We start from the raw sequence: 16,596 nt of genomic DNA, 5'->3' as shown, positions 1-16,596 counted from the left end.
TCCATCTTTATATTACAAAGGGCGCGTTCCACTTAACGATCGCAACGCTCACGGTATCATTTCATTTTTGTTGTTCACCGAAAGTTAAACAAAGACAGATGATGCTCGCGAGCATTGCGATTGTTAAATGGAACGCATCCAAAATAATGTGCAATGCACATGCGCACGGACATGCGCACGGGCATGCATAGGCGCGTAGCATGCGCATGCGCAATCACTCGTTCTTTCGGTACTCTCTCAAGTGGTCGTTAAGTATGCGTGCGTATATAAGAATTACAATAGTTATTATTATTATAACTTTAGATGTGTATTTGAATAGAGGCATGATATAAAAGTGTGGAAGAGGAAAAGGGAGAAGCAGAGATAAGCAGAGGGTAATGATCATCTATCTCTAATTCCTTTTATCATTCGCAATTAACTTCGCGCGATTTCGCAGTGGTAGCAGCGTCTGTTACTTTCCCGCCAAAGTTTTCTTGCAAAGAAATTTCATTAGTGCAGAAAGTTTTCTCGACTGCGGCCTTTACGTCTCGAATCGAGTATATTGTCTAACATTGTTACATTTTTGTGTGTCTCCTGTAGATCGAGGCGAATAACGAGATAGAAAATGGGTAACGAAATGGATGCACACAAATATCTGTCCACGGATATGCGTGCACACATATGCAGCTTTGCATGAGATGGGATCGCCGCAATATGGGTGAGTTTAATTCTATAAATGAGAAAAAATAAAATTTTTCCTGATTGTGAAGAGCCTTATTTTCGAGCCTTGTTTATATGTTTCGCAGAAAACTTAGATTTGCGTTATTGACATCATGAAGCTGCGAAAATTTATATCTCTATTTTTTAAAAATTCTAACCTTTAAAAGCGCGTATACTTTACTTTTGTATATAACGGTTTGCAAAAGCCTGATAAATATCAAAAAACTTCGATAACCTTAAATTGAATATTATGTGTGAAAAAGATACTTTTATAAATAATTATTTAGAAAACTAAAAATATTAATTGAGATAAGGATACTGAAAATATTAAAAAATTATATTTTAGAGAGATTTTAAAGATTCTTCTTATTGCATCCGAAAATTACTACAATATTTAAAAATGTGCTCTTTAATTTTGTCGTATTTCAAAATGTCTTTATATCGAAATATTATTGTGATATTTTATTATTATATTTGTGAAAATTTTCGATGAATATTTCCACAATATAAAAGCTTCTTTTTTTAATTTTGCTTTTGAGGGGAGGGGAAGTATCAACAGATACCGGGTGTATACTGATAAATGAATTGATAAACTCTGCGAAAAAGTTTTGCTCGCGTTATAGCCAACAGCTGTAAATTCAAGTGTTCTCTCTCTTCTCTTTCTATCAAACTTGAATTTACATAATGATCGTTGCTAAGGTACATTAGCTTAAGGAGGGTGCGAGTTCCGGCGCAAGTTAGTCAACGCATTATAGATACCCAGAGGAGAAAGAGAAGATTCGAATAAGACGGTCAAATTGTTTCGTCTCTCGCTTTGTGCACTTTTTGCCGGCTACTGAAATGAGAAACTCTAGCGATAATTCAACTACAGCTGCACAGCGCTTTAATAAACTTAGATAGGGGGGACGTGCAAGGCAAAATTTACAAAGTATCGCGTATCTTAGACACTGTCGTACGAAAGAAAAATCGTGATGAAATATAGTCTTTATTAATCGCGCCTTAACCGATGTTACGCGCAATGTATGTATTAATACAATACATTTGTATCGATTAGGCGCGAATAATACTTAATAACAATTTCTCAGTAGTTATATAAACGTCAACATCTTATTTGAATTTCTTTGATTTATTAATTTTTTTTTTTTTTATTTATTTTATTTGCCAATTAATTTGATAATATAATTTTCTCTTTATAGCTTTACTTATAGATTATCTGAAAAATATCCAGAATGATAAATATTGGCAGAAATGTTTGTCGATGAAAAAATTTAAAAATAAAAATGATAGAAAAATAAATGGCTTAGATTTATTAGAATATAAAATTTTATATTTCTTCACGATTTGTCTTAGATTATAGCAAAAGAGGAACACTTGATTATAGATTTGAAAGACTTATAGAAAAGATATTTTTATATTTCTTTCTATTATAATTACTATTCTTATTATTTTTTTTTTACTATATTTTTTATTATTAAATTATTAAAAATAGGCGAATATTTAAAAATTAATTGCCATTGTGTGCGAATGTTGTCTCGAGCCCTTAACTTTATTAATGTTACCACTATTTTTGCACAATTGTTATTAAAAATGCTGTCCTTGCGGTAGGAGCTGTTCAAATTATTATTTTCGAATCATTTTTGTCTGGGCTTGCGATGACTTCTGTTAATCTCGACTAGTATCCGATCATTAAACGTCATAGTCACAATGCATACAGGCAAGATAATATCGCCGCTCTATGCGTTCTATTCCTTCGAAATGAAATCTGTGCAAGCGGATTCGCCGGCCTCCGCACCCCTCCATCAGATCCTATAGCCTGATCCTCCCATCCACGAGAGATCTGGGAGCAATGTTGCTAATTACTACATACCACCGAATGCGGCATAACCCGCGACCCATGAATTCCACCGCGCTGTAGCCGATGGTGTACAGTCGCAAGAGTCAGTTTTCATCCGTGTAATTTGTGGAAATTGCGGTTTCCTATGAGCGCGAAGCGAACTGATAATGCACTACCAGACGTCAGCCAAATGTGCAACACTTACATTTTCTGATATAATATTCATACGCATACATATAATATAACATGTAGACGAGATATTTATAAATATTGATATTTTTTAAGTTTTATAAATTTATTGGCACAAAATTTTTTCGAATTATAGTAATAAAAACAAAATATTAAAAAAACTAATATGCAAGTAATATGTTTCCGCGTTTTCTTGTGTTAAGAAATGATCTTTGAAAAAATGTATCCTGAATTGTATAACATAGTTGTATATTATTTATTAATTTGCGAATTAAAATATCATTCAATTCAATTTAATGATATCGTAGCTTTATTGACGCGAGTGGAAAAAATTATCTTTTGAACTTTTTAATGTTTTTTACATGTACGAACGCGGATATTCTTTATTTCTTATTTTGATTATTTCTTATTATTAATGATAACTGACATCATCATGATTTAACGAGCTTTTGTGCGAAATTGATTAACATGGTCGGGTCTTATGGGAAACATCATTATATATAGTACAAAGTCGTAAATACGAGGACCACATGGGCTGGCTTAGTTCTTGAAATGAGAAAAACCTGCGATGAAGATGACGATACGCGAGTGGTAAAAAGTATTAATTGTTAAAATTAATGATATATAAAAGATAATATATTAATAAAATTAAAAATTAATAACAGATTAATTATAATTAATCCAGCGTTGTTAATACTCAGATTGGCTAATAACAGCATGATTATTATTATTGATATAATTATTTCTAAATCTTTCCGAGTACTTTCAATTATTATCGCAAAGTGGCACATTGAATCATGAATATAGTATATAAAAAAATATTAATCAAAAGAGTTTTCTCATGATTTATTGAAAAAAAACTTTTTAAATTATAACTATTCTATTTATAAAAATTTAGAGATATGTTAAATACAATATTAACTAATCCCTTACACACACATATATACATACAGGTGCGCGCGCGCGCGGTTAAAAATTATAGAATTATGTAATAAAAACTTTCTATTTTTAATTCTTTTTGAATTCTTCGGGCCTTTTTTCTTTTCTAAAAGTTTAATCTTCGTTATTTGGCGATAAGAATCAGTCGTCTACATTTTTACGGTGTTGTAACAATATTTCTTCAACTTGGCGGAAAGTTCTCAACAAATGCCATATTCTACGTCATACCAAAGGTATATTCCAAAGGGCATAATTTAAAGAAGTTTCTTGAGGTTGTCGCGAACTAGCGCGCGCAGCAGCCAAACGAAAACCCAGTTTGAATGTAAGAGTATGTAAATGATAGGAGCTGCTAGCTAGGAGAGAGTTCATTATAACCGGGTATAGTGCGACTACAAAATTGTTCGCGGAAACTTTTGTGAATGGCAGTTAATTATAATTAATTCCGTATTGTCTACTCGACAGCTCGTGCTAATTCCTTGCCGCCGACGAATCGCACGCGAACGCAACCGCAGAGTTTGCACTCATTCGCGCAGACAAATTACTACGAATGTTCAATTAAATCATGCATTTTCAAACTAACTTTCGCACGATCAATTTTTTTCGCCAAATTTTGCACTCCTCGGCCGTCGTATCGCGCAGTGATCTCGAAGGGAGCTTGAGGGATGCTCTAGATATGTATTTTTTTTTTATTTGCATTTAAAAATAAATTTATCGTTACTTATATAACTTTATTTTTAGAAAAAGGGGGGAAAGAAAGGAAAAAATGTAAAAATTGTGGTCATAATGAAGGACTGATCCTTTATCAGCTAATTTTAGTAGATAATTGCATATTAAGTAGCGGAATCCTTGTAATCGAGACTTATCGAAAGAGCGTATCTTCTTTACTGTATTGCTTTCGAACTTTAAATTTTAAACTACTTACTACATACTTTGCGAAATTTTATACCATACAAGATATCTTGGAGCTAGCGAATTATCAGTTTCCATCCTATGGATTTTTAGCTAAATTCAGAGTCGACTTTTACTTGGACAGAATAAAAATGATGAGGATTTTAAGTTATTGAAAATTGATGATTTTATGAAAACTTAAACTTCAAAGGAGTGCAAATAATGAATAAGACTTTATTTCTCATTTAATCAGACTTTACTTTAACTTTTACGGATTTAAGTTTCGGACCTTAATTTGAAATTTCAAGCTTTAATTTATGGATTAGATAAAAATATCAGAAAATTGACTATGGGATCTTTTTGAAAAATGTTCGTATCTCGCGTATGGTATAAATTGACATATATTTTCATTAGTTATAAATTAACACAGTCGACGTACGAGATATAGCATGATTTAACAGCCGTGTATCGGAAATTGAGCAATGATTAATTCAATCGCAGTATCGCATCGTAGAAGTACGATACAACTCGATTCAATGCGAGTGCCCCGATGCTCTTGTATCCGCAATTAGAACGATTTCACGAGTTTAATTCCGCAGAATTAGGAGTGCGGAACTGGTTCTTCTTATCCGGGCAACTCTTGGAAATTTCAAGAGTTTATCCCGATGGAGGGAGAGAAGGATTACAGGAGAGAAAAAGGGGTAACAGAAAAGGATGGTCCGGCACGAAAGAAAAGGGAAAAAGAAAGACCAACTTTCTTTGCAATAGCTGAAACCTCTTGTTCTTTTAGCGAAGAGTTTTGCGATGATCTTTAAAATTGAGAGAACACGTTATGCTATAACATTGTTTCCGATAATATTTTTATCTTACAAAAATAATTGGGATTTTTTTTTTTAATTATACAGAAGTAAAATTTTCTTAATTTATATTAAATAAAAATAAATATTTATTTATTAAAAATTAATTAGTTCTTTAACAATCAAAGATTGAACGCATAACAGATAATATACCGTTGGAAAGAAATTCTCAGTAAAGGATACTTTTGCTTCATTACTTTATTTTATAATATTACATGATATATGATAAATTGTACAGATTTTTTTTTTTTTTTTTTTTTAATGCTTCTTAGTAATAAATATACATTATTATACTACATTAAATATATTTTCGAAAACATTGATTCACATGTAATAAAAAATAAGGTAAATATTAATTTCTCTCTCTTTCTGCACCGATGTAAGTGATAATAACATAGACGGACAAATTAAACTTTAGCGTTGATATCTGCTTACGCGACGATCGAAAAGATTTAACTTAATGGAAGTTGAGAGTGTATCGTGAAACGAAAATATGCGGTGTGTAGGCCCGAATTGCCCCGAGAGAGTGTGCGAAATAATAGGGTAATTGTTATGCTACGGCACGGTAGGCGGAGGATCTGAGCTTCGTGTCTTCGATAAGACACGGCTCCGGGCATACTTAACGAACTTAACTTTCCGCGATCGTATGGGCATCTAGTTTTCAACGATACGCGATATCGGATAATAACGTGGAAAGTGTAATAAAAATTCGCTGTCTTATCCGACAGGGACGGCATTCTCGTAATATTTCTTATGCGTCGCGTAAGAGATTGAAAAAAAAAATTGTAATTTTATCTTTTTTATAAACTATTCGGTCTAAATAGGATTGAATCGTTAATAAGGAGAAGTTAAAAATATATACGCAGTTTCTCCATTTATCTGAATCGGTTAACTTTAACTTCTATTTTAAATTTGTGAAAATTAAATATTTCTTTTCGTAAAAAAGAGAGAAGATTACTATATGTACATATATAATCAATTTCATAAAAATCTTAAAAACTCTAAATGTCTTTCACAGACGTTTCGTCGAGTGTAAAACATAAATTATTATATCGTGAAAAGAATGAATAAAAACGATCAAAAGTCAAATCGTCAAAAGTTAAAACTAACGGTCACCTTTTCTGGACACTCCAATTCTTTATCCGTCGCAGTTGATGCTGATGTTAATTGAACGAATTTATCGTATGGGCATAATATCGCGCAACCGGGGATGCTTTTTTCTATTATTTTTGATGGGTTGCCTAAATAATATAGCACCTGTAAGTATTAATGGTTATGCGTTAGGGACAAGTATTATTCGTATTATCACACGTGCGTTACTAGTAGATGAAATTAGACACTTACTTTGACGAAAAAATCGCCATTCTTTTCATGCAATTCTATGATAACACTGCTCGTGTATTCTGGAGGACGGGAATCGAATATATTTAAAGCATGCAACATTGCGCTCACATTCATATCGTGTGCGGAAAAAAGATTGATCTTCCGATCTTTTAAAGTTCCATTGATCACTTTGTCCATATCGTTAATTATTTTCCGTAATAATATACCTGCAAAAAATATTACATTTAAATATTTTATAAAAAATACATAGATACGTAAGATATATAAATGTTTTGAGTTAGATTACACGTGATCACAAGATGCACAACAATTCTTTTTATATAATAATCCTATAATAGATTCATTTTTTTTTCTCAATAATCATAATCTCGAAATAATTCATTTCAATTGTTAGTAATATACTCTAAAGATCTTAAACGGTAACGTGTTTCAGAATGCTGTCATTTATAACAGTGAGTATATTTTTCGTATATTTGAAATATATCGCAGTAAATATAACTCTTTTCCTAATAAAATACTTGTGATGTTAAAAGCGGTTATATATTTTCGTCACTTATAGTCATATTCATCCGAGAGAAAATGGAATGAAAGGAAATGAAATAGAACACGTAAATTTATAGCCAAACGCTATTTATATAATCAAGATATAATATAATATTTACGCATAATCCGAGATTAATCTTTAATACTTTTTAATATTCTAATAGATAATCTATAAGCAAAATATATGTTTGTTCAAACATACCTCCATTAAGTTTGTTTAACGAGCCGTAGCTAAGTACGTCAAGTTGTAAAATAAAAGCATCTAAAAGTTTGCCATTTGGAAATATGCTACGCGTCCACTCTGGTAAACGTAGTCCAAGAGTTGTTTCCGTAGTCAAAGTAGTAAATATAAGCAGGAGATCGTAGAGTGTGGTAATATTTTTTCCTGTATAAATCGATACTTGTTTCTTTAAATCCGCAAACTTTGCTACTTCTGTTTTTACTGTCAGATTGTTTTGTAACATGTCGTCGTAAGATCGCTTAAATCTAAAAGGAAATAAATATACTTGAAATGGTTTTAAAGAAATAAATTAAAGAAGAGAAAAATAATCTCTAATTAAATTATTATAATATTATTTTTTTTTAATGACAAAGTTTATACGAAGTTTATATAATAAGTTTATATAATTTTTAAATATAACGGCACGTTTTTTTTTTTTTTTTTTTTTATGACGTAACGCTGAAAAGTCTTGATTGAATTAAAATAATTAATCACGTAATTTAATTATACAAAAAAAAAAAAAAAATAAGTATTCAAAATATCTCGAAAAGAAAAGAGATGAATCGTATTTGTTTAGATTTTATCAACTGTATTTGGCTTACATATAACGTTTTTGTTTTATTAATTTGTCAATTTATTATTATATCAATATAATTAAACATTATGTGTGTTACTTGAGACGCGTGACTTATTTTTTAATGATTGATAAAGAGAAAATGATTACTTACACGGGACACATAAATGGAAATAACAGATTATCATTTTCTATAATATTATATGTGAAATCTATTGGCTGCCAAGGAAGCAGTGGATTCCAAATTTGCATTTCAGCAGGTGGATAAAGTGCCGCGTGAACTAACTGTAGGGTCGTCTTGGTCCTAGCTACGTTTGTGCTTTGTGCGTAGACATTTGGTTGATAGTATAAATCTCCGAGAAAACGATCGTATCTCTTTCTTAGTATCTGTCCTAATTGATATGCTCTTTTCTTGCCCGTCTTGATAATAACATTATTAATTAATGTAGATAATAAAAAATAAAATAAAATGTGATTTTACTATTAATTTCCTTTTCAAAGAGATAGAGACTTGAAAATAAACGAATAATATCTTTCGTGTGAAAACAAAGAAAAGAAAAAAAAATGTTTTCTATCTTTTCGTTGTTACAAACATGTTTATTTAGTATTTGCTTTTAATCTATGAAAAATATTTTGCAAAATTGTTCTCATGGTAATCTCTATTTTTTTGAAAGTTATAAATAAATGATACATACATGCGCATAAACACACACCCACACACACATACACAATACACATATATAAGATACATAGACGATATTAACAGTGAAAAGATTAAAAATAAAATGTAATATATGTAATATACAATATAACGTATAAATATCTTACATTAGTTAACTGACCGGAGCCATCTGGATAGTAGACTTCATCTTTATATGGATCATTTGGATAAGTTTCATGATTTTCAATATCTACTGTCCGATCGCCATGTCTGAAAAGCTGAAAATTTTAACATTAGTCTGGATTTCTAGGAAAAATCTTTTTTGCAAAACATCAATTTTCATATCGTACCGCGCTCACTAATCGTAATTTCGTGCCTTCTGGTACTACACGGCATGTTGCAAATGTAAATAAACCGAACCAAAGTATTAGCGCAATGCCTAGATCACGTTGAAATTTCGCCATCTTCCAAACTAAAGGTATAATAGATTATGAAAAATTTAAATATATTTATAATAATGAGTCTACAATAAAAATGTGATTGGGAAATTTGTGTAATTACTTACATTAGGGAATACACGTCTGATGTTCTTGATGTATTTTGTTAAAGTGACGATGCTGATCGTTTCTGACTTTATCTGAACCGGTACTTACGTATATCTGCTTGAGATATAATGATGTAAATATTTATAATTCATTGCCAATTGTTTGTCGTGTTTTTCAAAATAAAGATAAGTAAGGACACTATATTTTTCATATTTCGTGTTCAAAAATTTTGGAATTTAATTTCAACAGTTATACGTGACTTTTTGTTATAGTCTAACATTTTTATTTAAGAAACAAAATAGAAATTATGAATAAATATATTATTTATTATATTGTATTATAATATATGCAAAAGTAATATACACCTTCACATGTATGTTTCAGTACATTGATTATATATATATATATATATATATATATATATGCAAAATACATAAATATGATGTTACGTGCATAAATTTATGTGTTAAAGAATTTATATTATCGAGCGTATTATAAAAAGAATTTCGCAAAAGAAAGCTATCTTAACGCTAATTTGTAATTATTATTGAAAATTGTAAATAGCTGACGCATACGCCACACTAGAAGATCTTAGTAATAAAAGGATTAATAAAATGTCGTAACACATTGTAATATATATAATAAGTCAGATATCTTATGTTAGTTAATTAATTTTTGGCATCTGAATAGAAATCATAATCATTATGGATCATATGAATTATGGTATATGGATGAGATTTTTTGAATGATATGTCTAGTGTATAATTTTATTGAAAAATAATTAAAAATTTTAGTATTATATTATCAGACTCGAGTATTTTTGGAAATGTTTAATTTTGCAAGATATTGATTTTTACATCGTATTATGTTAATCAATCGTAATTTAAAGTTTTTTTAATTTTGCACGAGATGTATATGTTCTTATTTGTGTGTTCTAATGTTGTAATTGTAAGTAGAGTTGTAATTGTAAATACTCTGGCTGGCATGCCTAGGTCACGTTGAAATTTCGTAATTTTTTTAAAGTAGATGTAGTAAATCAAACTTAAATACTAATAAAAATTTTGTAATAAAAATACTAATAAGAAAAAAAAAATAATAAAAAAAAATTTAATAGATATTCTGTATATTGATATAGTATGATAATGTTCATTAATAAACTTGTGATTTACAAAGATAAGAAATATATACATATACAGATATAACGTACCTATTTGAAATTAAACAAACAAAGTACAAGATATGAAATTTAATTTATATTATCATATTAAAGATCGTACGAGAGAGATTAAAAACTTCTTACATTGTATATCATAAGAACGCGTACTCTATTGATAGTCAGATTAGTACATTATCCAACTTTACGTAGCTAAAAATTTTACATCGTTAAAAGTGAGTCGTAAACAGCTTCGCATTCGTGAAACAATAAACGAATCAATCTAACAATTAACAGTATATACGCGCTCTTAATGCTCGATATTTTCAATCTCTCATAATTGCATAATCCATAAACATCGTTACGTCGCGATTATTTTGCAGTCAGAGCGTTTGAGCTATTTATTTTGAAAATCCATATCTGTATAGTTGCGTATTAGATTTATTCAACGATAACATTGATAAAACAAATAATTATTTAGAAAGGACTATTGTTTCTTTGCATTTTAAATATGCACCAATTGTTTATATTATGATTCGTTCATTTTCCTAAATTATTCCGACAATTAGAGAAAAAATAGTTAAATTGTAATTTTTAAAGTTGTTTTATAGGATTTCTCAGATTAATTTTGTTAGATCGATATTATTAACTGCGACAACGTAATATACAGTTCATCGGAAAATTTTTTTAAGCATAAAAAATGGAAAAAAAAGAAACGGACTTCAATTCAATGAATCTAAAATATATCACTTCTCATTAGAGAAACTTGCCGCACAAGAGGTTTAAAAGCGAGGGAAAAGTATAAAGTGGTTCGTGAACCGCACGGAGGCCAACTTTCTTTCTAAGTTTAATACTGATGAACCACACGAATGCCCAAATGAGGATATGAATACCGAATGAACGAATGAACACATGACTCTACGGATGACTGCAATGAGACGAGATATAAGAAGTGATAATAACTCAAAGAATCGTACAAGTATCGTTAGGGTCTTTTATATGCTTGATTGATGGTGGGATGAGAGATTTTATAGACGAACAAATGCATATATTTAGAAAATTCCTAGCCAGAGCCATTGACTTTCAAAGCTTTTTGGCTAATAATATATGGTATAGGGCAAATTATATGGCTAATAATAAAGCAAATTAATAATTTATGTCATCTCGAAAGCATTTTAGTGCTGAAGAGAAGATATACTTTATATATAAGTCTTATTTATATGATTCTCTTAATCTTGTAATTGGAAAATCAATGTACTCTACTTTTCAATTATTCTGTTCAATAACTTTGATTATTCAAGAAATTTTATCTCTCTTCGTTCAAAATAAAAATTTTTAAATATTAAAATACCACCGATATTGAAATAATCACTTTGTTATCGCTTTGATCTATAATTAATGAACACGTTATATTTTTATAATTATGTTATAATCATAATATATGCACAAAAGGTTCAATATATATTTTTCAAGTTATATTTTTAAAATAGATTCTCTTTTTGGTCAATTCGAAGTCATTAAGAAGAAAGATGGATGGAATACTTGCAAGTCATGTAGACATCATCATAATGTTATATATCATTTACATTTCATATACTTACTTATAATATTTAGATTTTATTTTCTAATATCCAGTACTCTTCAACAAAACACAATTCTTTTGATAGTGTATCCCACATTGAACTATTCGAAATATACCTTTGTCACCATTTAGTAACGATAGATCGAGAAGAATACTTGACTTTTCTTCGTCGTCGTGTAATTATTAATTCAGTTGCAATGAACTGACTAATTGCACTTCTGCAACAATAACGAACTTTTTGACAGACATTGTCAGATCCGCTATTTATACTCAATGCATATTGATAAGACCGGAGATGAAAAACAAGCTGCCGTGTCCACACACGGTTTCCCTAAGCAGAATTGCTTATTCTAAAATTGGATATAATTGTATCTTTGATCTTTATATCACGAAAATCTAGAGAGAATTAAAAAAATTAGAGCAGGGATTACAACTGTCATCTTTCAGTTTTATTAAAACGATTTCTTTATGATTATATATCTTTATATTTCACTATAAATTCTCAATTTATCTCTTTTACATCTCTTGTCTACAAATACCTCTTCGTCTTGCAACATAATTTTCCTTTTGTCATGACAAAAAAATCATACTCAAATAGAAACTATTTTAGTTCTTAAATTATACTTTAATCACTCTTCGAAAATATGTCAATTTTTTCATTATTAAAACTAAATTCTCGAAAAGTTGAGTTTGTTAACCGTGACATTTTTGAAGCCATCATGTCAAAGACATTTATCTAATTACTTTTGATATTATTAATTTTTTATTAGGAAAAAAATCGACTCGAAAATGGTAAAAAAATCTGTCATTAATTTGTTAACTACATTAGTCTTACGATTTAAATCTATATTTGTCTATATGTGTCATATGTACAATATAATGTAATGTTACGTGCGAGTCACGTAATTAATATAACACGTGGTATTATTTTGATTGAAATAAAAATTAAAAAGAGAAGAAGAAAGAAACAAACTTTATTCTTTAAATTTAAAGTGTAGAAAAAAAATGTAAGCGCGTTATTTATGTTACAAATCTAATTATGGTAATTATACTATAAAGATAACGAATGCTATAAAACAATATTTGCAGTATTTGATATCAAGAGTAAACAAAATTACTATTATCTTAAGATTACCTTATATAACAACGTAATAAGTTATTATATTCCTGAAATAAATTAGCAATACAAATTATATTTTCGCAGTTATATATATAACATATTCTCTCTTTCATTACGATTACTACGTTTTAAGTGTGGAAATAAAGAGAAATATCATTATTTTTATTAATCCTAACGTAAAACATAACTTAGAATAAAGTTTTAAAAAACGTTTTGAAAAACATTTATCGCTGAAAGAATTAAAAATCAAATTCACAACTATAAAAATAAGCAATATTTAGGTAAATATATATGTGTATGATGTGTGTGTGTGTGTCTCACATTTTAATAATTTCTATATTACAAAAATATCGGAATATTTTTTATTTCTTTAGGATCTTTTAATTTTAGTTCTTAAGATTCTATCGAGTCAAATTCTCTCTTTTCTCGAGAGATTAAACGGAAAGCACATCTTATATGTGAAATTTAATTTGCGAATAAAATCACGATTATTTATTTTCAACGACAAATAAACAGATCTTTTTCGTTTTCATAGAGTCGAAAGCAGCATCCCCGTGTCCGGGGATATCGTTTTATCGTCAAGTGAAAAGTAACAGGCCGCGAAGGAAATATGTCGCGCGCGACGTGAGATGCCCGAACACAACCGGAGGGTAACGGACGACGCTGATCGAAGGGGGGTAAGTAATTAAAATGGAATCCGACCGGAAAGGGGGTGGTGGGGGGGGGGGGGGAGGGGAAGGGGAGCGGGGGCGAAAAGGGGGTGAGCACGACGTGCGTAGAACATGTCGAATTGAACCGCGATTACAATTCCAGAATGCTGGCGAATAGGTGGAAAAGCCGTTATATCCGTGCACGCGGGTCAACTGCCGGCCCCCGGTTTACTCCTCCACTTCTATCCGTTTCCTCGTCTCCTACCTTACTCCAATATCCGTGCCATTCCCTTTCCTCAATTTCTCTCTGCTCCGCTTCTCTCTCTCTCTCTCTCTCTCTCTCTCTCTCTCTCTCACCTCGTTGTCAGCCACGGAACTGGAATTCGAATTGTAATTTCTAACCGCGCGACTACGCACGAGCCATTACCTTGCCGTTCGAAATTCGTAAACGGATTGCGGATTCCCGGACTTCCACGCGGCTCGTACTAAGAATCCATCCCGTACAGAGGTGGATTCTTCGCACTGAATATGCACGATACGTGCCGCCGCTCTTCGTTCGACTCACCTTGTATCATATTTAGAGTTGTATCGATATGGCATTCTCTCGTATTCGCGTTGTTGTTGACATTGAAATGTTTTCACGATTTATATCAATCGTGCTCATATCGTTCTCAATTCTCATGATGGTAAAATTAATAATTGTTTTGTCCGTGTTATATTTTTTGGCGAGTGCCAATTTATAAATTTGACATTTTAATTCTTGTTTTAAATGCTTTCCTTTCAGTTTAATGTATTAATATAACATGTTTTTGATCTATAAACGATACACCAATATAGAAATATCCTTTATACTCTGTTCTTGAATAATCTAGTATGATGAAAGTTTCTTCATTGTTATTTTTCTCTTACATCTTTCACCCCCTCATGATATTTAAGAAAAGCACTCCATATTAAAATACTCTAGCGTCTACTTATTGTCAGCGATAATTGCGACGTTATTAGAAATAATTTGTCCGCGCTATATTTCGGGGAATAAATAATATAGAAGTCCGCGCTGAAACTAACTTCTTCTGATACCAAATATAAAACTTTCGCCGTACGCGCGTCTACTTTTCTTTCTCTATACCTTAATCGTGATAACGAATTCTCGTTGTGCGAACAAAATTATATCGACTATTTCATCGCGTACGTGACATATAGTAATTCAGTGCACATCTTGTGAACATCTGTCTCTTCTCTTTTCTTTTGTATTTTTTGTTCGTTGATTTTCATTAGAAAAATCTCTATTGCACGTTGCTCTTTTTATGTCTTTAAAATTAATTAACAAAGTTGAATTTTGCACAAATGAATCTGAATTTTTGATTGTTTCAATATTTTCTAATAAGACGGTCAAAAAATTTTGAGCCTTTAAAGTTTCAATTTTTTAATTAATTAGCGAAAATTTTCTACTGCATTTAATAAAGATTATTTAATTTTAATTTAAAATTTTGCTGCAAGATTCTCTTGAAAAAATAATAAAATAGGATTGATGGGTCAATTTATACCTATCCACTTCGTGATAATATTCGCGAGTACTTTTCGGTGATTCTCTCGAGGGGAAAAGAACATCTCTTGACAATACGTCTGAACGAAAAGGGGAGGAAAAAAAGAGTTGGAGAAAAGAGAAGCATGAATGAATGAGGTCGACGGACATGCCTGACGAAGCGGCCGCTCGCTATGGACCGTACCTATTATGAAGTAAAAGAGGCCAACGCGAGTCCGAAAGTGAATTTAATTCATAATGTGCTGCAATGCTTACTCTTGTCAGCAACACAACTACTCATCGAGATTTCATTGAAATTTTTCTTTCCCTTCGGTAAAAACTCGCTCTTCGAGTATCTTGTAAGCTGTAAACAACATTTACCATGGCAATTATCCATTTTCCACAACAATAATATATAACGTTGTTATTTTTTTTTTTCTCTGGAAATCCTGCTAAGAGATAAATATGAAGAAATAGAAATTTAATTTAGTGATTCTTTTTGGAATGAGCAGTCTTGTAAAATTCATTGTAAAATTTTGATTGATTCAAGTGTTAAGATATATATTTCCCTTTCGTTATCGTTAAAAATTAGATTCATGCTCTGATACGATACGTGAAGTTTCTGTATCAAAAGTTAAATACTCTATTATTTGAATCAACATGTTTGTAAAAATGTTGAGATATATTTTATTGACGTATAACGCAAGGATACGTTTGTGAGCCGAATAAATGAGCCGTATCAATTGAACGTTGCTAAATATACGCTGCAATCTCGTCCTCTAATTCTCAAAGGAGAAATAGCGCGGTTTTAATTAGCGATTGCCGGGCTTACGGGCTTATAAACTGATAGTGACTTGTGATAGTGGCGGGGAAACGTATATGACGTGTTACGCATTAGCCGGCCCATCTTGGGCCGTATGCGGAATTAATCCCACAGTTAGTATGCCAACCGGCGAATCGCGGTTTGTGTTACAATGTCAACGACAATAGACGGCGAAGTATTGTGTAAAGATTGACACATACTCCCTCTCGATCTTCTAGCACGATCCGTTTATCTCCGCTATACCGACGTATCTGACGTTGTTGAACTTTCGTGCCGTTCTCCCCCTTCTTCCTCCCCATTCCTCTCCTCACCCATAGTTGGAGCATATAAACACATAGTCGACCTGAGATTTAATCCGTCGATGGTAGATAGCGTTTCACTTCGCGGATTCATGCGGTCCAAATATTACGAACAGCGGCCTAGCGCCGTTTTCTCGCCATCTTGCCGAACGTC

General features: G+C 31.2%; 1 protein-coding gene across 1 annotated transcript; it reads right to left on the bottom strand.

Moving 5' to 3' along the window:
- Window positions 1-5,650: 5,650 nt before the first annotated feature.
- On the bottom strand, window positions 5,651-16,524 carry LOC138937655 (venom acid phosphatase Acph-1-like). Its single transcript, XM_070304136.1, has 8 exons — window positions 16,344-16,524; window positions 9,314-9,407; window positions 9,099-9,220; window positions 8,916-9,026; window positions 8,242-8,507; window positions 7,496-7,779; window positions 6,751-6,956; window positions 5,651-6,663 (listed from the first exon to the last, which is right to left on the bottom strand). Exons 3-8 carry the CDS (start codon window positions 9,210-9,212, stop codon window positions 6,499-6,501), a joined length of 1,146 nt encoding a protein of 381 aa, XP_070160237.1. The 5' UTR covers window positions 9,213-9,220; window positions 9,314-9,407; window positions 16,344-16,524; the 3' UTR covers window positions 5,651-6,498.
- Between the last annotated feature and the right edge of the window lie 72 nt (window positions 16,525-16,596).

Source organism: Polyergus mexicanus, unplaced genomic scaffold (genome assembly GCF_030449975.1).
Source record: "Polyergus mexicanus isolate NDT 795.1 unplaced genomic scaffold, iyPolMexi1.0 SCAF_11, whole genome shotgun sequence".
In the NCBI taxonomy this organism is placed as follows: Eukaryota; Metazoa; Arthropoda; class Insecta; order Hymenoptera; family Formicidae; genus Polyergus; species Polyergus mexicanus.
This window is presented reverse-complemented; position numbering and strand designations above follow the sequence as displayed.